This window comes from Lygodium microphyllum, chromosome 15 (assembly GCF_053477565.2).
Source record: "Lygodium microphyllum isolate KBCC chromosome 15, Lygodium_microphyllum_v1.1.10, whole genome shotgun sequence".
Classification (NCBI taxonomy): domain Eukaryota; kingdom Viridiplantae; phylum Streptophyta; class Polypodiopsida; order Schizaeales; family Lygodiaceae; genus Lygodium; species Lygodium microphyllum.
Window position 1 is genome coordinate 108,725,166 of NC_141149.1, and position 24,054 is coordinate 108,749,219.

At 41.2% G+C, this 24,054-nt stretch overlaps 1 protein-coding gene across 3 annotated transcripts in view; it reads left to right on the forward strand.

Moving 5' to 3' along the window:
• Positions 1-2,162: 2,162 nt before the first annotated feature.
• LOC148024892 (uncharacterized) overlaps positions 2,163-24,054 on the forward strand; it is a 67,758-nt gene continuing 45,866 nt past the window's right edge. For 2 of the 3 annotated variants that reach the window (XM_087694561.1, XM_087694563.1), the window contains exons 1-4: positions 2,163-2,761; positions 17,421-17,492; positions 17,599-17,657; positions 17,861-17,999. In XM_087694561.1, the coding sequence (XP_087550687.1) occupies positions 2,464-2,761; positions 17,421-17,492; positions 17,599-17,657; positions 17,861-17,999 (568 nt within the window). In that variant the 5' untranslated portion in view covers positions 2,163-2,463. The remainder of the gene's footprint in view (positions 2,762-17,420; positions 17,493-17,598; positions 17,658-17,860; positions 18,000-24,054) is intronic. The other variant, XM_087694562.1, reaches the window with a different exon arrangement.

Here is a 24,054-nt window from a genome sequence, read left to right on the forward strand (position 1 = left end):
CAAGAGCATTCAATGTCAAGAGGAATGATTGTCATCCCATTAAATACTTCTAAAGTAACCAAATAATCCAAGCATAACCAAAAGTGAATGGATAAAATTAGTTTAAAACACTTAAGTGAACAAGAACTCAAATTAAGACCACTACTTGTAAGAGCATGCAATGATGAAACTTTACATGCAAGAGCCAGTATAAGCATGAGTGTTCAATGTCAAGAGGAATAATTATCATCCCATACAATACTTGTAAAATAATTTAAAAATTCAATCATAACCAAGAATGAAAGGAGAAAATTAGTTTAAAACATTTAAGTGAACAAGAACTCAAATCTAAGACTCCACTTGTAAGAGCACGCAGTGATGAAACTTTACATGTAAGAGCGCTCATTATCATTCTATAGAATATTTAGTAAGATAATAAAAAATACAAGTAAAAGCACACAAAATGACTTAAAAATGTTTGAAATATGAGTATTTACAGTACAACCGATTGAATATTGATTAGTGTTAATAATTTTCTAATGCTTAGGTCCTATGTTGGTGTCAATAATTTTATAATGCTTATGACTTGTGTACTATTGTTAATGATATTATAATGCTGATTTTTTACCTTTTTGGCTAGAAGGCGAATTCATTTGATAAAAATCATTAACGCTAATAGAGATCAGCTTTTGTTGCCATTAGTATCAAATGAATTCGCCTTCTAACCAAAAAGGCAAAAAATAAGCATTATAATATTGTTAATAGTAGCACACAAGACATTAGCATTACAAATATTTATATTTATTTATTTATTGTCATTGATGAAAATCATTAACGCTAATAGAGATCAACTTTTGTTGCCATCGGTATCAAATGAATTCGCCTTCTAACCAAAAAGGCAAAAAATAAGCATTATAATATCGTTAATAGTAGTACACAAGACATTAGCATTACAAATATTTATATTTATTTTTTTACTGTTATTGATGAAAATCATTAACGCTAATAGAGATTAGCTTCTGTTGTCATTGGTATCAAATGAATTCACCTTCTAGGCAAAAAGGTAAAAAATAAGCGTTATGATAGCATGAGCAATAGTACACAAGTCATAAGCATTATAAAATCGTTAACACCAACATAGGACCTAAGCATTAGAAAATTATTAACACTAATCAATATTCAATTGGTTGTACTGTAAATACTCATATTTCAAACATTTTAAAGTCATTTTGTGTGCTTTTACTTGTATTTTTAATTATCTTACTAAATATTCTATAGAATGATAATGAGGGCTCTTACATGTAAAGTTTCATCACTGCATGCTCTTACAAGTAGGAGTCTTAGATTTGAGTTCTTGTTCACTTAAATGTTTTAAACTAATTTTCTCCTTTCATTCTTGGTTATGATTGGATTTTTAAATTATTTTACAAGTATTGTATGGGATGATAATTTTCTAATGCTTAGGTCCTATGTTGGTGTTAACGATTTTATAATGCTTATGACTTGTGTACTATTGCTAATGATATCATAACGCTTATTTTTTACCTTTTTGGCTAGAAGGTGAATTCATTTGATACCAATGACAACAGAAGCTAATCTCTATTAGCGTTAATGATTTTCATCAATAACAATAAATAAATAAATATAAATATTTGTAATGCTAATGTCTTGTGTGCTACTATTAACGATATTATAATGCTTATTTTTTACCTTTTTGGTTAGAAGGCGAATTCATTTGATACTGATGGCAACAAAAGTTGATCTCTATTAGCGTTAATGATTTTCATCAATGACAATAAATAAATAAATAAAAATATTTGTAATGCTAATGTCTTGTGTGCTACTGTTAACGATATTATAATGCTTATTTTTTGCCATTTTGGTTAGAAGGCGAATTCATTTGATATCGATGGCAACAAAAGCTGATCTCTATTAGCGTTAATGATTTTTATCAATGACAATAAATAAATAAATATTAATATTTATAATGCTAATGTCTTGTATGCTATTGTTAATGATATTATAATGCTTATTTTTTACCTTTTTGGCTAGAAGGCGAATTAATTTGATACCAATGACAACAAAAGGTGATCTCTATTAGTGTTAATGATTTTCATGAATGACAATAAATAAATACAAATATATATATTGGGAAGGCTTATAATTTTTGGGCTGTGGCTGGACAAAGAATTCATTTGGTTTCATGCAAGGAGGACGCGTGCCAGCGAAGGGGCACGTGGTAGTAGAGAACGGCGGCACAGAGAGACTGCAGTAGAGTACTCGGATCCAACGTCATGATGGGTTTTGCTGCCGGCTTGAGAGAGAGAGAGAGAGAGAGAGAGAGAGAGAGCGCGCGCTCTAGCTAGCTACTTGGGCTGTGTGCTTCTTCCGATCTGAGCAGGGGAATACATGATCATGGTGCTATTGGATCGTGGGTTGTCTCTGCAAATAATGAGGGATCAGTGAGACGCGGTGGGTCCAGACATGGGGTGCATACCGTCTCTTGCACGATCAGGAAGAGACGCCGACGTCAGGTCGCCCGCCGCCGCGGCAGCGGAGATCGTGGTGTTTGCGCCTGGGATGAGAGCCCCCAAGAATGCAGACTTCAGCCAGCTAGCTTCCCAGGGCCTCTTGCCCGGCCCTGCGCTCGACCGGCTCTGCTCTCTGCGCTCGCGGCTCATCGCAGTGTTAGCTTCTGCAGATCAGCCCCATGTTCATTCCGATAAACAGCCTTCCAAATCGTCCAAGTCGAAGCCGACCTCCAGCATGCTTATGCAGCACGGTATAGTATCGATCGTCAGCTTCTCTTTGCACTTTTCTGTATTGTTCAGATAGGTTTCCTGTGAAGCAACCTCCATTCCAGCAGGTCTTTATTCGCAGCTCTATTTCACCATGAGCTGCAGCAGGTCCAGATCCAAAATCCCAGGCACTGTGTTTCCAGTGTGCCAGACAAGGCATTCCTTTTTTCCTTGATCTATTCCATGCCATATTTTAGTTTAGTATCCTCCAGCGGAATGTGTGAGCAATCAGGCAGTGAACATAACACCTAAGTTGTGTTCCTGTGCAATCGGCAAGGGAAGCCTTTTGATGCACTCCACAACCTCTCTCTCACGGGCTTTAAACCCGCCCCCCCCCCGCCCCCCGGGCAAAAAAAAAAAAAAAAAAAAATCCCTCTTCCCTTGGGGCGTATTTTGGGTTGCGGGGTGAGATCAATAGAAAAAGGACCAAGGAAACATGGGATCAGCACTGTAACCTTCAAAGCTCGCTTTCACTCCCCTTGTCTTACAGATGACACGAACCTGCAAAGATAGCTACCAAGAGGTTGTATCTGTTTTTCAACCACATCATGTAGCACGTTGTTGTTATGGAATTTGACTCTTTGTTTCATGATGATTTATCAACCAAATCCTCATCATTGTTCTAGAAGATGCTGTGAATTCATTATCATTAGTCCAAATGTGGCCAATAAAAATTTTGAATAGCCCTAGAAGTGGCCGGTGTAGGGGAGGTTATGACCATGATCTTTCTATTTTCGGTCTCATTAGATTAGGTTCCATTGTCCACAAGATTATGTATCGACCACCTCTTGGGTTGGTCAAATTCTCATTGGTGGCATTGGGACTAACAAATCACATGGACAACATTTTCTAAACAATGATGAGGATTTGATTGCTTAGTCATCATGAAACAAAGTGTAATTCATTGATGAGTTGTTGGACTTGATGCAATGTGTGATGATTTGCAGGAGGTTTGTCTTGAAGTCAGGCCTCATCAAATCAGGTTTCCTTGTCCGCAAGATGTGTAGGCCTTCTTGGTGAATATTTTGTGATTGACGGTATGTGGAGCATCACACAATGCATCCACTTAGACTCGAGGGTTCTAGTTGGTAGTGGGTTGAAGGATATGGGGGCTGCCTTCAAAACTTTGAGGGTCATGTTAATCTTTTTTCTTACTCAAAAACATTTTAGAGTGAATGATATGATGAATCATGAACAATATAAGAACAAAACAATAACATTCTAATGCATACTATAACCTCTTAGACGGGATTACCAGGATATGTACAAGAGCTTGAAGGCTATTAGCCTATTACATGTGGGGAGGGAAAAACCATTGGCCTCTTGAGGGGGGGAGTGGGGACATTCCTTCTTCTGTAAACCATAGTCTATTTCTAACTAAACTATGCTAGGTGTCTAGGTGCTACCAAAAGCCTTGAGACACTCCATGGCATTATTATGTGCGTCCAAAGATCCTCAAGGCACATGGATGTGCTTAGAAAGGTGAGAAGCACCAAATGGCTCATAGGTCTTGTTAGACTAGAAACATTTAGATCTAATTGTGTTTGCTGTTTACTTGGGCTAGGCTAGGTGTTGCTAGGAGCTGTTGTAGACCAGCCAATTAGTCCTCCCTTATTACCTACTTGGAGTTTGGGTGAGATTGGAGTTGGGCATTTTACATTCTATTTGTCAATAGTCTAATAGGTCATTTAGATCTAACCTTACTTTAAAGTGTATTTTAAATCATCATGAAAGTGAAGAATAAGCAAGCCCTACGTAAAGTCGCGAGAGTTCGGTTAACCTATAAAGCCTATAAATAGTCCCTTGTCCAACCATGGATGAGTTGAGTATATGATTGTTTGGTGGTATGTGATTGCATCTTTGTATTATTTTGCTCCAAATGTGCATCTCATTCCAAGGGATGTGGCTATTGTATGATTGTGTTTCCAAGTCTTTGCTAGCTTGATTGCTAATGTTTGGCTCTCAACCCATGTTCAACATTGCTACATTTCAGCCATTCCTTGCATTGATTGTATGATGAATAGCTCCATCCAATATTTGATATGCATAGTTGTGTGGAAACTTGTTTTCTAAAATAGAAAACCTACTCGATGTTGCCTACATAAGAAATACACTTGTGAAAATAAGAAACCTATCGGATGTCACTTACATAAGAAACTCATTTCCTTTATATCAGTTTGCTTATCTCATAGGCTTATGATGTAAAGAAATGCTCATCTACAGAATACAAACACAGACCGATAAAGAAACATAGTTAGGGTTAGAGTTAACATAGAGAATGAACACAAATGATAATGAAATTTGGATAATGAATGAATAGATACAATGTTCAATGCAACAAATGCACTATGCAAGGTGAAACTTGTTAGCCTGCCTATATCAGTTATGTCAGTCTGTCATCTCTTGGTTGTGAGGTCTTGTTAGAGTCTGATAGAGACATAGGAGCTTTGGCAATTTAGGTGCATTTTCTTCGGTTGTCGGCTTCCTGTGTGCATTTCTAGGCCAAATTTTACTTTCCACAGCTTGTCTACACCTATCGGACATTATCATTGTCATCTAGGATTTTTTCGGGCCTCCCTATCTTTCTAGCATTTTTTGGAGAGTAACCGACATTTATTGTTGGTTGGCTAGCATTTATGGCCCCTTCAGGTGCAGGTCCGATAGTGTTTTGATCTTTTGGCTATTTATAGCCACACCCCCCCATTTGGCAGTCACACTCTTCAGTCTTCAGTCTTCCATTTGTAGGTGCACACTTTGACACTCTAACACACCGACACAGTGCTTGGTGCTGCCATTATCATTACCTTGATCTGGTGCCCTCCTTGATGCTTTGGGCTATGTGTAGGGACTGATTAGTTTCTCTTCTGTTGTGCACTCTCACATGGTATCATCACCTAAGTGAGGACACGGTTTGGAGGTTTCTTGCAGTAGAGCAAGTTTTCACTGTAGAGGAGTAGCCTAGATTTATTAAACATAGATTTTCAGCTTGCGTTTGCTGCATTTAGTGCTCGTACAAGTGGTTCAATGCCCAGTCAACCCTTCTGGAGAGACCAGACAACATCATCTAGGACCAAGCGACCTTGTCTAGTCATCAGGCAGCTTTAATTTTTTGTGTTTTGCAGCAAACACAAATTTGTGTTTTGCAGGCAATAGCTTTTTGACTTAGGCAATAGCTTTTTGGCACAGGTGGCAGCTTCATGGTGCAGACAGCTCCCTTCTTGGTGGTGGGCGATAGCATTTCCTTGATAGGTGACACATCTATAGTCTGTGTAGTTGATTGCCTTCTGTCTTCCATGCTGTCTCCATTCAAATGCAGCTTTCTAGGTGATTATAAGATTGAAGGCGTCTCACCAGTTCATGAGCTTTGATGACTTAGAGGAGGAGCTTCTTTTCAGATGCTCTTTTGAGTAGAGACGTGATTATTGCATTTATAGTCGGTGAGAGGAGTCCCCCGTTTGCACCTGTCTCTCTTCTATTCATCTCTATCACTCCATCTGAAGTGAAGATGTCCTTGATATCCTTAGTGTAGGTGCCTATCTTACCTTCATTACCCAAAGAAGATAAACTCGACGGTTTGAACTATTCGTTGTGGTCGTGTAAGGTGGAGTGCATACTCAATACCTTTGATCTTTGGGCTCTTGTTCCCAATTTTATCCCTCGTCCTACTAAGGATCAAGCAAATGGGACTTCTATGGACTGAGCAGTTTTGTGGGATCAGCTGAACTCTCGAGCCCAATCCTCTCTCTTTATGAATTTGCAAGATTGTCATTGTGCATATTCGCAGGTTGAAGATTGCGGCGGAAGTGTGGAAGAAGCTTGCGTCTTTCTATCAGCATAAGATATTTGCCCACTAGATTTCCCTTGAGAAGAAGTTGTGGATGCTCATTCTTGATGATTTCTCCTCTATGAAGGAGCATATCACAAAGATGGGAGGACATGAGGGGTGAGCTTGCCTCTCTTGGTTGGATGATATTCTTTGAAGACGTGGCTATATGATCTTGTTGGCTTAGTTGCCATCTCCTCGGTTTGATGACTTCTACACTAGCCTTATCACATTTAGGACCCGCGAGACACTCTTATGGGAGGAGCTTTCATTGCTTGTCTTGGAGCATGATGAGCAACTTAGAGGTTGGGGCCAATGGTTTTGGCTTTACCAAAGCATTTACTATAGGTATAAGTGAAGGGAAAAAGAAGGTGGAGGCCAAGGACAAGAAGCAAGAGGACAAGAAGGATGAGAAGAACGAGAAGAAGCCCAAGTGCCCACATTGTGGAAAGGGCACTCATCCCAAGGAGAAGTGTTGGCAAAGGTACCCCCATTTGAAGCCAAAGGAAAAGGATTCGAAGGATACAAAGGTTGCCCTTACGACGACATAATCTGCCTTTGTGGATGTATTTGTTTAGGAGGATACAACTCTTGTTTCTTCTGATCAGGAGAAGCCTTGGCTTGTTGACAGTGGGGTCTCTTCTCACATTACCTACAGACAAGATTGGCTTTAGGACTTGAGTGCCAGAGGGGGCACAATCACCATTGGTGAGAATTCTACCATTATTCCTTTATTGCTGGACAGGCAGTCTTCTTTAGCCAAAGTTCTCTATGTACTAGATTTAGGTTTTAACCTCTTGTTTGTTCATGGTCTTACACGGCTTGATACTCGTGTGATCTTTACATAGGATGCGGTGATAGTGGAGGACGAGTCTATAGGTGCCGTTTTTTGGATAGGATCTTAGGAGGGTGGGCTTTACACGCTCATAGCCTTAGGTGCAAGGTCTTTCCACAAGATTGGGCTGCTTTGGAATGCTTGTTATGGTCATGTTAACTTTGATGCTATTTGATGGGCTTCTTGGAAGAAGATGGTGGAGGAACTTCTTGATTTTCCTCCTATTCACACTTTGTGTCCTAGCTGTTTGAGCGGCAAGCAACAAAGGCAGCCACATCCCTAGATTTCCACTAGGAGGCCTTCTACCTTGCTCGAGTTGGTTCAAACTAACCTTTGTGAACCTATGGGCACGGCCTCTGTTGGAAAGGCCAAGTCGTTGATGCTAATTATAGATAACTTCAGTCTTTATGTGTAGCCTTATTTTTTGGAGTACAAGAGCGAGTGTACTCTCATTTTTATGAGTGGAAGGTTTTTGTGGAGACAAACTATTTCCAAAGTTCGTATGCGAACACACTTTCAGAGAATGGAGTGGTGGAGCATGCGAATCGGACCATGCTATAGTTGAGGAGGCTCTTGCATAGGATATTTGGCGTCAAGCCATGCAAGAGGAGCTCAATTCTATCAAGTGTAATCAGACTTGGGGGTTGGTTCCGCGTCCCCTGAACCAGAAGGTAATAGGCGTGAAGTGGGTCTATAAGACCAAGCACCTTGCAGATGGTTCCTTGGACAAGTGTCACCAGATGGTGATACTTTTTACAGTTGCTTTTCTTATTTACTTATATAAATATTTTATTTTTCTTTTCTTTTGTTGCTGTTGCTTCTTACTCCCAGAGTTCTCTTGGAATAAGCCGGGATCTTTCCATGGCCAGAAGAGGCAGCCATTGGGATGAATTGGACTAATGGTTTGTTTGAGCCTTAGGACCGGTTCCATATTGAATGGGCACCGAAGAATAGAATGCCAGTGGTTTGGGACTGTGTGCTTAGCCACTGGAGATGGTGCAGGACAATGAGCTTGGCCAAGACAGAAGATACACATTTGAGAATGCTCACGGAATAAAAGTCACCGTAACTAAGCCACATTACACTTTTTGATGTGGTCACAATGATAAAAGTTGCTCAGAACAACCCGAGGAATGTAGGGGTCACCATCCCTAAAATTTAGGGAGTTACTATTTTTGGACCCCAAAATCTGTTCGCGTCATTATCTTCGTTTTTGCACGAGGATTAATTGTCTGGTTTGTGCCGAGGTCAAATTTTGCACCGATCATGGAGAATTTTAGACCAGAATGTTTAAACGGAAAAATTGTTACATGTATGCCATATGGCACAAATTTCCAAAAGAGAGTGAGAGAGAGCATTAAAAAAAAACGTAATAGGCATAAGGGGCAGATGGGAGAATGAAGTTTTGAGGAGTTGTAGTGATTGTTGCAAGAAAATCAGCCATGGAGAGTACTTCTATGTCTTTGACTCAAGTACGGAGGTAGAGCTTGCTTCCTCTGATAAACTCTCTTTCTATTCTTAGAGGAAATGCTTCCATGATGGGCTGATTCCATCGAAGGTACAATTCTGTGTTTTCTCTGAAATTCTGCACATGAATCATTGAGTTTTAGTCACATGCTGAACAGTAAGAACAGTGTGCTGGATAGTAAGAACAATGAACTCTGGACATGCTGGACAGTAAAGACAGTGAATTCAGAGATCTGCAGACTGCAATTCTGTACAGGAATCATTGAGTTTTGGTCACAGAAAATGCTTTCCTAAAAGGGATGTTGATCTGGACATGTTGTACTGTTCTTATGCAGCTGGGATTTACTCAGAAGAGATGAATACCAACTGTTCACAGGTTATGTATTTTGGAACATTATCATTTTTGTAAATTTCCATCTTTTAATTGATAAAGAAATACCGAGAGAGGCGCCGGTCTTCGGGCCCAATCTGGTGTTGAGCGAGGGAGTGAGGTATCTGCTTATGTGTGTGTGTAAAGACCAGGTGTTAATTGAAGGAACTACCGCTTTATGTGAGTCATAGACCGGTTTCAACAAGCACAAAGCTAGGCTTGTTGCCAAGGGTTTTGCTTAGAGGGCATGCTTGGACTATTTTGAGAGACCTGCACCTATGGCTCGGATGTCTACTATTCAGCTATCTTGGCTCTTATAGCCCACCACCGCTGGGCTCTTTATCAGATGGACTTAAAGTTTGTCTTCTTGAATGGTGTCCTTGAGGAGGAGATTCCTGTTTCATAGCCTCTAGGTTTTCTTGTGCAAGGGAAGGAGGACCATGTCTGTAGATTGCAGAAGGCCCTCTATGGCTTGAAGTAGGCTCCTCGAGCTTGGTACGAGAGGATCAATTGATTCTTTCTATAGAGTGACTTCCATCGATCGGCTCATGACCCCAATGTATATTTTAAGGTTGAGGGTGAGGTGTGCTTTCTCATCTTGTATGTAGATGATCTTATTATTACAGGGAGTTATACTCAAGATGCAACCGGCCTTCCTCCTCGGATAGGGTGGTAAATAACCTGATTAAGCACTATTTGCAGCAATTAACAAATTCACAGAACTGAAATGCACACTTTACCATATAATCTTGGACATTGGATTCTTCCAATCCCTCTTGGTATTCCAACTCCCCTTGTTGTCCAAAATGACAAGCAAGTCTTCAATCTGATTTGCCCTTTGATTCGGGCAATCAATTGGCCTTCACCTGCTTTGATGGAGATGGAAAATGCCCCAAATTCATTGATTTGCTGGTCCCTCCATTTGAATTTGACTAAAAACAGCTTCAGCCCTGTTGAATCCAAGTCTTGGAGCTTCCAATTTTTGGCACGCTTCCCAAGGGTGCTGGTAATCCATAATTTTTTTTGCAGATTAGGGTTTACAGCGGAGAAATCTGAAATTTCTCAGCCCTTGGTGATCTCAATGCTGTAATCTTCGGAGCAAGGCTGGGAGATGAGAGAGAATGTTGAAGAGAGAGAAAATTCAGACTTTCTATGCAAAGAACTGAAGAAAATCTGTCATTCACTGCTGCTGCCCTGTCTCAACAGCTTGTGGATGCAAAGAGCTGAAGAAAATCAGCCATGTACTACTGTTGCTCTATCTTAACAGCCTGTAGATGCTGTCGCTTGTTGTTGATTGGTCTCCTCTTGCCCTTGGCTGCTTCAAAAGGTCCTCCAATGGTTGCAAATCAGACTAGTAGCATCTCCTCCCTCTCTCTTGTAGGCTGAATATACTATGGCAACCTTCCCAAATAGTTTTCCCAACATTATCCATAATTAAATATTAATTTTCAATATTTAAATATTAAAAATTAATCTAATAATTATTTCGGTGCCTTGAAAAATAATCTAACTGGCCAATAATTAAATTGGCTAGGCAACTTCCATTCCTGAGTATCTTTGCACCATCTTTGACCATCAGATTGGCATTAGGTACCATTAAACACCACTTCCCTAGTGTCATCGACTGACACTTATGGCCAAATGAATGACCTAGGGCAACAACTGACACTAGATACCACCAAGTACATGTGTGGTATAACTTATAGCAACTTTTGCCTTTGATATTCCATGACTTTCTTGGGTCCCGAGCTTGTAAATTTACTCTAATCGTAGTTACACCTCACATGTGCAACATTTACTTAATCATGTGATTAAAAAATAATCCACATGTTAAGTGAGGTTTCAAAAATACATATCCTCATGACACAGGAGGTTATCCTACTTTAGAGATTTTGAGACAAAAGTTTGACATCATGGATTTAGGGATCCTTCACTTCTTCCTTGGATTGGAGATTTATCAATTGGCATAGGGCTTTTTTATTTTGCAGCATATGCACATTTCCGAGCTTCTCTCAGAGTTTGGTATGGCTGATTGTCTGTCTATTTCTTGTCCCATACATGATACCCCATGGCTTATTATGTATGGAGAGGGGGTTACTCTCTTTGGTTGGAGTGATTTTGATTGGGCAGGTGATGTGGATTCGATATGGTTCACCACAAGTCATGCCTTTTTCCTTTGGATAGGAAGTTATCTCATGGAGTAGCAAGAAGCAGTCTACTGTGGCTCTTTCTTCTACAGAGGCAGAGTATCGTGCCTTATGCTCTATAGCTATGGAGGTGGTTTGTGGCTTCATCGCATGGTGGTGGAGATTGGCTTTCCTCAGCTTGGACCTATGGAGTTGTATGTGGACAACTAGAGTGCTTTAGCTCCAGTGAAGAAACCTTGTGTTTCATGATCACATGAAGTACATCAATGTTCAATATCACTATGTTTGAGAGCGGAGCATACATTCCGAGTTAGTGGTGGCCTATTGTTCCACAGAGGACAATGCAGCAGATCTCTTCATGAAGCCTTTGTCTAAGGCTTCTATGCTTCATCACATGAGGTTGGGTCTTCAAACTCCTAGGATTTGAGAGGGGGTGTTAGCCTGCTTATGTTGGTTATGCTAGTTTGTCATCACCTAGTTGTGAGCTCTTGTCAGAGTTTGACAGAGATGTAGGAGCTTTGGCAATTTAGGTGCATTTTCTTCAATTGTCGGCTTCCTGTGTGCATTCCTAGGCCAGTTTTTACTTTCCATAGCTTGCCTACACCTGTCGGACATTGTCATTGTAATCTCAGATTATTTCGGGGCCTCCCTATTTTTTCTAGCATTTTTCGAGACATAGATATAAAAGAGAAAGAAGGAACATGTGTACCTTGCACCGTGGTAGATGAAAGTGGTGGAAAGTAAGGGACATACTATAGATCTCTTTCTCTAAGAGGGGGGCCCATCCTTAATGGAGGTCTCAATGGCCCTGCAACATCATTAGATTTATGCACAAAATTTGATGGGAAAAAGCCATATACACCTCATTGAGTAGTTGTTGTCAAATTACTATCTTTTTGTCAAGCTCTTCGGCCTTCTTGGCTCCTCGAGCCATGATTAGCTCCAGCTCTTGATCTTTGATAGAATAAGGATGTGTCTCTTCAATGTAGTTAGCACCTTGCAGAGTTGGCTCCGTTACCCAGTCCTGCTCCGTTCTCGACATAGGCTGCTTTGGAGATTGAGTTGATTTGGAAGTGTTTGATGTCATCTTCCCTTTGTAGTTCTTGTTTCTGAAGACCGGCTTTCTGATCAATGGCCTAAGTATCTTCTATGAATATATAGCTTTGATACCATGTAAAGAAATGCTCGTCTATAGAATACAAACACAATTGTACAATAAACGCACTGATCAATAAAGAAACACAGTTAGGATTAGGGTTAACACAGAGACAATGAAGACAGAAGATGATGAAATTTGAATGATGAGTGAATAGATACAATGCTCAATGCAACAAATTCACTATGGAAGGTGAAAACTAACCCCTGAACTCATCTCAAGGACCGGGGTAGAGAGTATGAGCGGAAGAGTGTGTTGTACTCTGACGGATCCTGGAACGCAGCAGGCAGCCTTTGTGAGTGTTTGGCAGCAGCGAATGCAGCAATAGGATGTTGTATTAGTGCAGATGGGCAGTTAGGTGCTGAAATCTGAAAACACAGGCAATTGTGATGACATGGAGCTGTATGGAAGCAGTAGATTGCAAAATACAGATTTTCTTGACATGGCAGGCTGGGTGAATGCATAAAACTGGAAAATAAAGCAGTAGGGCTGAGGTGGCAGCAGGACGGCAGGCTGACAGGCTGTATGGCAGCTCCAGGAGGTCAGGAAACAGTAAACGCCGGCTGCTCCAGCTTGGACAGCAGTCGTCAACTGGTAGAAGGCTTTGATACAGCAATAGAAAGTTGGAAGACGGGCACCAAATGGTAGAAAGCAATGGACAACAGCTCTGGCTGAGATATCCTCGGTGAATGGGGTGTGGCAACAAAGAGGGCAGGTTGTCTATTTATAGATGGTTGGGTTCTCCCTGATTAGGGTTTGGTTTATGGGACGACACTCTAGGAATGCATTTCTTTTAATGAAATTTTTTGTAAATTGATTAATTAAGCTTGTTGTTTTAAGTGGCTGATTAGCATGTAATGATTCGTAGCTCAACACATGAGACTTTGACTTGGGAGGAGCTGGTTCCATTAGTGCCTGAGCAATAGGCTTAGGATTTTGAGACCTTTAGGACTGATCTTTGAGGCTATCATTGCAGGTTACGATGTGGGAGAAAAAGTAAAAGAGAAGGTTAAGAAAGATGTGTAGGGCAAAGAGAAGAAAGAGAAGGAAGAGTTTTAGAGTTTGTGTTTGTCATTCTCATTGGTTCAAAGAGGGGATTTACTTTGATATTTTCAAAGCCAAAGCCTTGGTTGGTGGATAGTGGTGCTAGTAGCTGTATGGCACCTCATCGGGGGTGAGGGGGAATGGTCATTGTTGGTAACAAGTCTTTAATGCCAGTTTGTGGTGTGGGCACCATACCTCTTAATAGACCGTTAGGGCCAGAGATAAATTTCCAAGGCCTTTTATCTTTCAAATCTAGGGTTTAATCTTCTTTTTGTTTATGCTATTGCATAGCTAAGCACCATGGTCGTCTTTAGTAGCCTTGGTGTTTGGGTTGGGGATGAGGCTATTGCTGAGGCTCTTTGGATTAGTCCTTAGGAGAGTGGCTTGTATACATCCACAGGGCTTAGAGTGAGATCTTCCTTCTAGTTGGGTCTTCTTTGGCATGCATGTGACCTTGCATTAGCTTTGTTACATGTGGTTGAGGGCTCATCAAATATTGGGACACACTTGTCAGCACCTTGTCTTAGTTGCATATGAGGCAAGTAGCATCGAGATCCTTTTGGACATAAGGCTTCTTTTTGAGCTACTACTACTCATCTTTCATATCATTGGTCTTTTTTATGGCTTTTCTATTTTCATAGCTTGAGATTTCTTCACCATGGCGTAACCTTGATATTTGAGGCTTTCTTTTTGAGCTTGGAGGATGCTTGGTCATTGGTTTGCAACTATAGGTTCTTCACCTTCCACTTCCACGAGGTATTGAGACTCGTGGATTTACTCTGGGCTTTTGATGCTCCTAGATTTGTCTTTGAAGGATGGTGATTTTCGGCATGCTTCATTGAGTTCTCTTGGTGACTGCTTTTTGATAGTTTTCGTGGCCTTATCTTTATGTTGTCCAAATGAGATGGTGTCATGCTTCTTTTGTGGCGATGTCGTGTCTTCAGTGGCTTGGTTGATTTTGTTTGGCTACTGGACAAATGGCTGCTCCATCCCTTGGACTAACTTGGATGGTGGTTTTGTATCAAGGAGGGAAGCTGACTTCTCCTATGGTATGGCTCGGTTGGACTAGTCCTTGGTGGGTCTGCCTTTGTGGGTTTTGGCATTTCTTGATCTCCTGTACTACGACACCTAACTTTCTATATAACAATTAGAGCTGTTAAATGTTTAGAAAAGATATCACGATTGGACAGCTTGACTGATTGACAGATCAAAATTGGTCAATGAATCAATGGACTAAAAAAACAAATTATAATGAGCATTTCTCAAACTCCATCCAAAGATTGATCCAATCTTTCTGCACTATTCTCATTTGGTGCATGGCTCGGCATGGAGCATGGATACCCTTGCTTTGTAGTAGTGGATTGAAGGTCCTCATGTATCCTTGGTCCAGAGAGGGATGATTGTGAGAGGATGATAGTTGGGCATTTTCATGCGTGCTTTACATTCATAGGATGCGGTAGGTCCCGAGGGAGAGTTTCTATATGCATTGGCATAGGTAGGCAATTTAAATCTTAGAGATAGTTCCATGGTGGGATGTTGGGACAGAGAGATGTTTTGCTCATAGTCTGTTCCCAGTTTGGCTGACCATGGTCATGATGTGCTTATGTAGGTCATTAGTTACAATCTTACAAACATAGAGATTCAACTATTTCCACTTTCTATGAGTAGGGTTTGAGTATGATCAACATTGACTTCGTGCTTCTTTGTTAGATGTCTCTTGGACTACAAGTCGTAACCCAAAGTTAGTCTTGGGATATGTCTGATGGTGCATTCAGGTACTTCGAGCGTCTTCTTCGAGCATCCCTTGTCATTGCTGTTGTACTGGTGGTACTTGTTTTTGGCAGATAATTGTTGTGTTATGGGACATGGTGATGGTTTCTAGGCGCTTGTTACTCCCCATCATTGTATATTTTATTGTATTGACCATACATTATGTAAGAGAGGGTGTTAATGGTGTACATTTCTTGGGTGTTAGGCTTTGTATTGGGTGTCCTTATGGGCAGTTGGGCAGCCCATTTAGGGCTATTTCATTTGTCTTGGGTCTCGCCCTAGGGCCTATACACTCTTGTTGTATTCGATCATGTCCATATGGAGGGAGGGAGTTTGGAGGTACTTTTGGTCACCACAGGTGCCATTCACCTGTGTGGTTTGTATGATATGTCTCTTGTATTGTGTTATGGATTCCATTTCCCTTTCATTCATTGTTTGCATTCTTGTGTTCCTTCTTTCACTTTGTGTTCTTCTCAGTCTTTAGTAGTTGTGCTTCTTTGCCTTCGAGTGCTCATTCTCACAGTTATCACTTTCTGCCTTCTCATTTCTAGTAGACTAACGCCCTCATTGCAGCTATGCACGGTAGCATGTGGAGGGGCTGATCATTTTATTCAGCTTTTATCTAATGTTCAGCTGATTTCTCTCCGCATTACCTTCATCATTTCTTATTGGAGTGTCTCTCTTCGAGTTCCATCAATTACTTTTTTTGGGGGGGACGCTTCTGGTGGATATTGGGTCACCATGCAATGTTTACTCTCTCAACCATACTCTGCGATTTCAATTTGGTTATCCTAAACTTTTGAGTGTGATTGCAAGCAAGTTAATTGAGGTCAATAGGGTGGCCCTGATTGCCTTTCAAGCTTCCACATGTGACATGCATAACATGTTGTGCTTTGTATGGTGTCCCAATAGCTCCTAAGTGTGTGGATGAGATCCATCTAGTCAATAAATTGTATAAACTAGAGATGTGTGTAGATGATCAGTCACTTATCACAGCAGGAGGTTGAAAGCTGCCATTTCCAATTTAGAGTGGGAATTGTGTGGCATTAGGTTGTGTTGTTGGGATTTGGTGATGTGGGATGAGTAGCCTTGCATGCTAGGCTAGTGATGTGTGCTTGTTGCCAATTGCAATGGAAATTTGTAAGCCAAGGTATAGTACCCCAAGTTAGAGTGTGACACAATGATGTTAAGGAAAATTTGAACCCAAACCTGGTGAGCATACAGGTATTCCTATATACAGTGATAGGCATCTCTAGGGAGCTACAAGCTGGAGAATGTCCTATATGGCCAAGACAATTACTTACAATAGAAAGAAAAGAGATTAATACTAGTACTTCTGATGTGTAGCCATAATCTACACCTGCAGAATATTGCATCCATGAAGCTCAGTCCTGGTTGTCCACCATACTCACCATGCAGGCCATTCTATCGCCTTTCTTTAATTCTTGACTGTTCAAATCTTCATCAGTCTGTTCTTGTTACTTCAAACACTTGTGGAAATGGTATTGGAGCTATTTTGCAGTAGTAGGAACTCCTGGCAAGTCCATGCAATTGTGTATACCTTGCAAAATTGGAGGGCTTCACTTAATTGGGCAGGATGTCCCAAATCAGACTGATCATTTGGCTATGTCTGACCTAGTCTGCAGGAAATATAACCAAGGTGGTTGCAGCGGTGGTATTTGAAACGAATTCTTTATGGCTTGTATTTTATACTGATGATTGTTGGGTTTCAGATTTGTGGTCATTACATTAGCTTGTTGTCTTTCCTCCTCTTGCTACTGCAATAGATACTTTCATCGAAGTTTCTAGGATGCCTTTTCAGCCTTGCTATGGGAATCTGTTAAAGGCTTTCCTATGTACCATGGAACCTCTTATCCACATAGTCACTGATGGCTGTAAACTGCTCTTATGAACTGTTAAAATGTTGCTCAAGCAAATTAAGTAGGGTTATGGTTCTTGGTTGTGCTATTCGAATCTCAGGCTTATTAAAGCTAAAACATGCTCGACTCATCTCCTTTTGCGAATGTGCAGGTGGGACTGCTAAACTTGACATTCAGATGGCATTAGAAGATTATCTACCCTTGCTACTTGGATTGGTGAAGAGTATGCTGCTTGTGATCACATTTTTTGTTGTATCTGTAGCTTTGAAGTCGGTAGTGTATATAACATGGTTTTTGCCTGGTTACCTGTCTTGGTACCATGTGTTCAGGAAATGAATGTGCAAATGCAGTGTGTTTTGGCTGGACAAATCAAGAAGATCCCATACAGGTGGGTTTAATGAAGTATTAGTCACAATTGTTCAGTTTTGTCTAATAGGTACATATGAATCTCATAGAACTAATAGCTCTATCTTTTGCAGTTTTCAATTGGTAATTCATTATTAAGCACTTACCATAATACTCGAGCTAAGTTCATCAATGCTACTGGAATGAGCTGGTGACGGGTGTGTGTGCTTCCATGTTTGGCTCCAGGAAACTGCAATTTCGAGTGCTTCTTATGAGCTTCTTTCTGTAGTGCATTTGATGGCAGTGCTTGGATTGATGCAGGCCAATGCTCTGCTGTCATCAAAACCTTCACTGGAAGATTATCCACATTTGAAAACCAATGAAGGTATGGCTTCTTTCGTTGTTGTGTATATATCTGTTTATGTTTCAACTTTAACCCAACAGATGAGTGTACATTAAATCAAAATGTTGGATATGTCCTCCTTTCTTTACACATTATATTTAGGATTTCAGGATTCCTTTTTCTAGCTAGCTGTTTATGCTCATCTCTTTGTTATCCCTCAAACATTGTGCTAAAATTGCTGGTCTGTACACCTGAAGGTGTTTTTAAGAAGGTTTTTCTTTTTTGAGTCAGGCGGCACTCCTGCCCCAACACTTATGCACACCTATGATACCTATGCACATTGGCCACAATTTGTTTTTCCTTTGTTTTGGTGGGTGCAATAAAAGTGTGGCTTATTTATTCGTGAGGAAAAACTCACAAAGCATGACTGGAGCAGTAGCAGAGCTGAGTCAAACAAGTTCAAGGTCTCGTTAAGCTAAATAAGGTGCATTAACATCTCAACTTTGGTCGGTTCCATCTCTAAAATTAGTGTGTGCTAGGTCACTTGCATCCATTGTGACATCCAGTTTGCCTATAATAATTAGCTGTTGCCATGACCATTTGAAGGCTGCCCACACCTACGTTTGGTTCCAAGTGCTGCCACCATCGCCAGCCCCCTTTGCGATTGCTCCGGCAGAGTTTCCAACTGTTGCTGTCATGCGACTGTGAAATTTTATTGTTTTGCTTACATTTGATTAAAAGTTAATCAAATGTGCTAATGTGACTTACACATGTGAGGTGTAAGTTAATTATTTCACAATGTGGGACCTAGGACCCCGAGATATCAGTTGAGATGCCAAAGGCAAAAGTTGCAATAAGCTATGCTTGATAGGTACCAGGTAGTACCTGATGTCAGATTTTAGCCTAGATCAATTTATTGGCCACTAATGTTAGTGGTGGTGATATTAGAGACTAGGCATTAATTAATTAATTAATGTCAATCTAAGGGTCAATATCTGCTCAAGGATACTTAGAAGATAAATTGGCCTAGCCGATTTAATTATTGATTGGTAGAATTATTATTTTTTTGGGTACTAGAATAATTATTATATTAATTTTTAGAATTAATATTTTGGAAATTAATTTAATAAGCTGGGTAACGCTGGAAAATGGGATTAAAAGGCTACTTCTTGGCCCAACTTGCCTATGCAAGTGGGATAAATTTTTTTAGGAGTTGATCAAAGTCTATTCCAACCATTGTGAGAGAATAGGAGGTTGTTAGAGAGCAAGGAGATGCTGATGATTTGATTTGCCATGCCTCTCTCTGTAGCTCTATCCAAGGTGACTCCTCGGGGTGGGGCCACTGGTCAGTTGGCTGCAGTCCTCATTGTAGAGGGGGTGGCCGAGGGTCTGTAGAACTCTTGGAGGGTGCATTGTTGTGTGTTCCCGGCTGTTTGGTCTCGGACCCGTAGAAGGTGGTCTCTATGTCGGCATAGCTCCAGGAGGAAGAGCCCGAGGCATTTCTGGTTGGGAAAGTCTAGTGTTTGGGAGAGTGCTCCGAATCCCTCCTTGAAGAGATAGTGGAAGTGGCCTCTGATCTTGTAGTACACTGGGCATCTACATATGTAATGTTTTTCTGTTTCTGGTTCCAGCTGACAGAGTTGGCAAATCTTGTCCTCTTTGGGGGAGAGAGTCCGCTCTGTATCTACCTATCTCGATCCGTAGCTGGTGTGATGACGTACGGAGTTGTCCGATGGCACTTCGGACCCCATGGGACAGGTGTACATCCATGTATCTCGGGCGTATAATGAAGCTGTTAGTTGTGAGGCGTAGAAGGTGCTCTCGGTAGAAGGCCATCTTCTTCCCCAGATCCTTGGCTGGTAACACCCATGTCCTGGCTGTGTGTAGCTGAATAATATCCATCCTGATGACGCGGTTCAGCTCCTCTCGGCTAATCTTTAGGTGGGGGCAGTCCAGACTATATTGTAGGGGCGGGAGGCGGTCCATGTGTAGCCCATGCAGCTGCAGCCACAGGCCTGAGTACGGGCGTACCAACATTTGGCGTTCCCTTGCGATGCGAGTTGTTTGGATGATTCTAGTGTGAGGTAGGAGTATCTGTGTCGCGGTAGGCTCCAAAGACTGTGCTGGAAAGTCGCTGTCTAGGATAGGGCCTCTGCCACTATAGGTGGTGCTCCCAATTCTGCCCTCATGGTCTCGTGTGGTACTAATGGTTTACTCCTGATCAGTCGACAGATCATCATCACCAAGGGGCGTTCCATTTGCTCCCATCCTTCGTATCTCTCCTCCCCTTCGGGCAATGGCTGATCTTGTGTGGCTCGCCGTGTATGGTAGAGGCTAGACCCCCATATCGGGACCCCATATAGAAGTGTTCGTGTGACCAAGGTATCAAAGAGCCATAGCTTCGTCCGAGGTTCCTGAAATTGTAGACGTGCACATAGGCTTTCCATGGATCCCAGGGCAGCGTAGCCGCATGTCAGTCAGTTTGCCTGCTACGGCCTTCCTCAGGGTGAATCTCGGCCCTGAGAATGTGATCCCCAGGTAAACATATTTTTGGACCACCTCGACTATATCCTCTCCGTATTTGAAGTGGGGCACTGATCGGCGGATCCATTGGGTGGATGTGTTGAGTACCATGATCTTGGTTTTCCCCAGGTTGATTGTGAGGTCTCTGTCTTGGCAGAAGGTTCGTAATGCATTTAGGTAGCGCTGCAGTCCCTTCGGCGTGCTAGAGAGGAGAACTAAGTCTGTCCACATAATCAAAGAGAGAGAGAGAGAGAGAGAGAGAGAGAGAGAGAGAGAGAGAGAGAGAGAGAGTGTGTGTGGGTGGGTGGGTGTGGGTGTGGGTGAATACAAGATAGTGAGCAAGAGTGGGCAGCAATCGCATACTCAAAAGATGCAAGTATTAGAATGATAGAATGAAAGTAAAATAGGTCTAAAGTAAGGTAGACCTATTCCTAACTCAATTAGAGTTAAACTAACTGTAGAAGTAGTGACACAGCTTATGAACTTTGTTGTGTCCACACCACACGCTAAAACATTGGATGCTACCCATAATTGACCAATTTTGATGACTTCATTCAAAGATAACTTAAAGGCAACATTTCAACTCTTCATGGTTGTCAGGTGTGTTGTGGTATGATATGATAAAATACGGTACTAAATGATACCTTATGATTTTATGAGGTATATATTAATACGAAAAAAAAAACTTAATATTTTAAAAAGCTATAAATGATAAGACATGTTTAGAGTGAAAGTAGGCTATAGCAATGCCATTAGAAAATAAGATCAATGATCATACATGATACAATTGTCATAGGAGTTTAGAGTCGAACAAGTCACGACGGACTTAAGAGTTAGGAGTGGAATCCTCTAACCTAGACATAATCATCATCAGCATCATCATCTGAGGACTCATTAAGAGAGTCTGAAGATGACCCCTTGGCGTCGGATGATGAGACACTCTCATACTCATCCTCATTGATGAGGTTACTATCCTCATCAAATGATGGCTCCCTAGGCAATGGCTCTGTAATTGTAGGCAAGGGGAGAATGTCATCATCAAGCATGGGATGAGAGCTACTAGAGCCCTGCCTCACATATGTTTGCAAACCACTCGAACCACCCCTTGTTGATCTCGGAGAGCTTTGAATGACCATGCCCCTACTAGCAATTGTTGCAACTTTTGCACCAATGTATCAATTGAGAAAAGGCAGGAGTTACTTGACCGCATAGCCACTTCTATGGGGAATTCACATGCCAGCAGGACGCCAAATATAGCAGTGGATCCAACAACATGGACTCCAAGGCCAGCAGGGCATGGTACTTCATGCAGAAGACCACCATGATTAGTGGCTACGCAGCCTTCTCGTGGGCCTTTAATGGCAACAGGTTGTGGTGTTAAACAGAGTTCATTGCACACTTCATGGGAACCAAAGAAAAAAGAGGAAACAGATGCAGTAGTGACATGCTTTTTTTACCATGACCATATTGCATTCAAATCAGCCAGGTCACCTTATTTTTTAAATATGGTAACAAAGATTGCAGAGTATGGATCCACATATAAGCCCCCTTCATCAGAAACTGTCAGGACTACCTTGCTTCAAAAGGAGAAAGTAGCCATAGAGATTGCAACAACAAATATTCGCAATCAATGGGCAAGAAATGGAGTGACATTGATAGCAGATGGATGAAGTGACACACGCCATAGGTCTATACATGGTGTTGTTGCATATTCTCGTGGAGATGTATACTTCATTGGTAGTCATGATGCTTTAGAGACTGGAAAGAGTGCAGATGTATTGGCATCCGAGTGGTGCGAGGCAGTGCAGGCTGTTGGGGCAGAAAATGTAGTGCAGTTTGTGGCAGACGGTGAACCTACAAACAGGGCAGTAGGAAACATTTTAATGGCAATGTATCCACATATCACCTTTAGTCCATGCATGGCGCATTGCTTGAATAACTTGTTGAAGGATATTGGGGACTTGCCATGGATTGCATCTCTTGTTGCGAAAGGCAATAAGATTATCACATTTATATGTAATCATCAGTACTTGCATGCTGAGTTTCGCAAGAGAAGTGACAAAGAACTTCTTAAATACTCGGATACACGATTTGCATATAACTTTCTTATGCTTGGTCGATTGCACTATTGCAAAGGTGCAATTAGGGAGCTATTTGCTAGTGATGAGTATGAAAATTGGATTGGGGCTGCCACTGCTACTGCTGTGTTATGTAATGCATATGTTTCTGATAGAGATTTTTGGGATGAGGTTAATCGCACCAACCAAATGGTTGATCCTATTATGCACATGTTGAGGCTTGCAGATGGCATGGATCCATGCATTGGGAAGATCTATGAAGGTATGGATCGCATGATTGAGAGGTTGGAGAGTTTGGAACCAAATGCAGATAGGTATGAGCAGATCAAGGAGTTATGCATCAGCAGATGGAATGAGTATGACTCTCCTATGCATGCTGCAGCATATGTGCTTGATCCTGAGTTTCAAGGAAAGAAAGAGACCTTGAGGTGGTCAAGGCTTGGAACACATTGCTTGCAAGGCTTTATCCCAGCCGTGAAATGCAACGCAAAATTAAAAATCAGCTCTCTGTATATCGGCAAACATTAGGGATGTTTAGTACAGAGGATGCACTAGAGGACATGACAAATATTGGGGCTGCTTTATGGTGGGAGGACTACGGGGCAGAAGCTCCAGAGTTGCAGAGTTTGGCTATTCGTATTCTTAGCCAAACAATTAGCTCTTCTTGTTTAGAGCAACTGTGGAGCTCATTCAATCACATTCACTCAAAGAAGAGAAATCGTCTTAGTACAATGAAGATGAATGACCTAGTTTATGTGAGCTCCAATCTTCACTTGCTAGCTCGTACATCAGTTGCAAAGGTTGATTCTTTTATATGTTGGGAAAAAGATGACGATGATGATGATGGTGATGGTGATGGGCAGGATGTTGTTCAGCAGGATGAGCATTCAGGCACAGTGGAGCCATCTTCCATGAATCAGAGCACTTAGTAGCTAGCCTTTTGGAACTTTAGAGTATTGACTTGGAAATTGGAGCTCTTGTAACTCGGATCTTTACTATTTAGGCTTTAAAGTTTAGTGCATATTTTGTGTTTTTGCAATGCACACTTGTTGCCAGTTGGACTTATGCAACATTGTTGATTACAATGTTGAATTATGAATGCGACAATCCATTGCTGGTTACAATGTTTTGAATCTTTATTATTGTTGAAACTTGATTATTATGTCTCTAGAGTCTAATTTCATGAATTATGGTTGATATGATCTCTCTCTCTAGATTCTAAGACAAGTGTTGACTCTCTCTCTCTCTCTCTCTCTCTATATATATATATATATATATATATATATATATATATATATATATATATATATATATATATATATTATACACACACACACACACACCGTTCCCTCACTTTGGGCGTTCCCCCCATTCCAGTTCCCGTTTCCCGTTCCTGGTAACTATGAGAAAGATGCTTCAAGTGCTTCCAGTGTGCCAACAAGTACACAAGCATCATGACCATTTGATGTACAATTGGTGTGCATTCATTAGTAGAT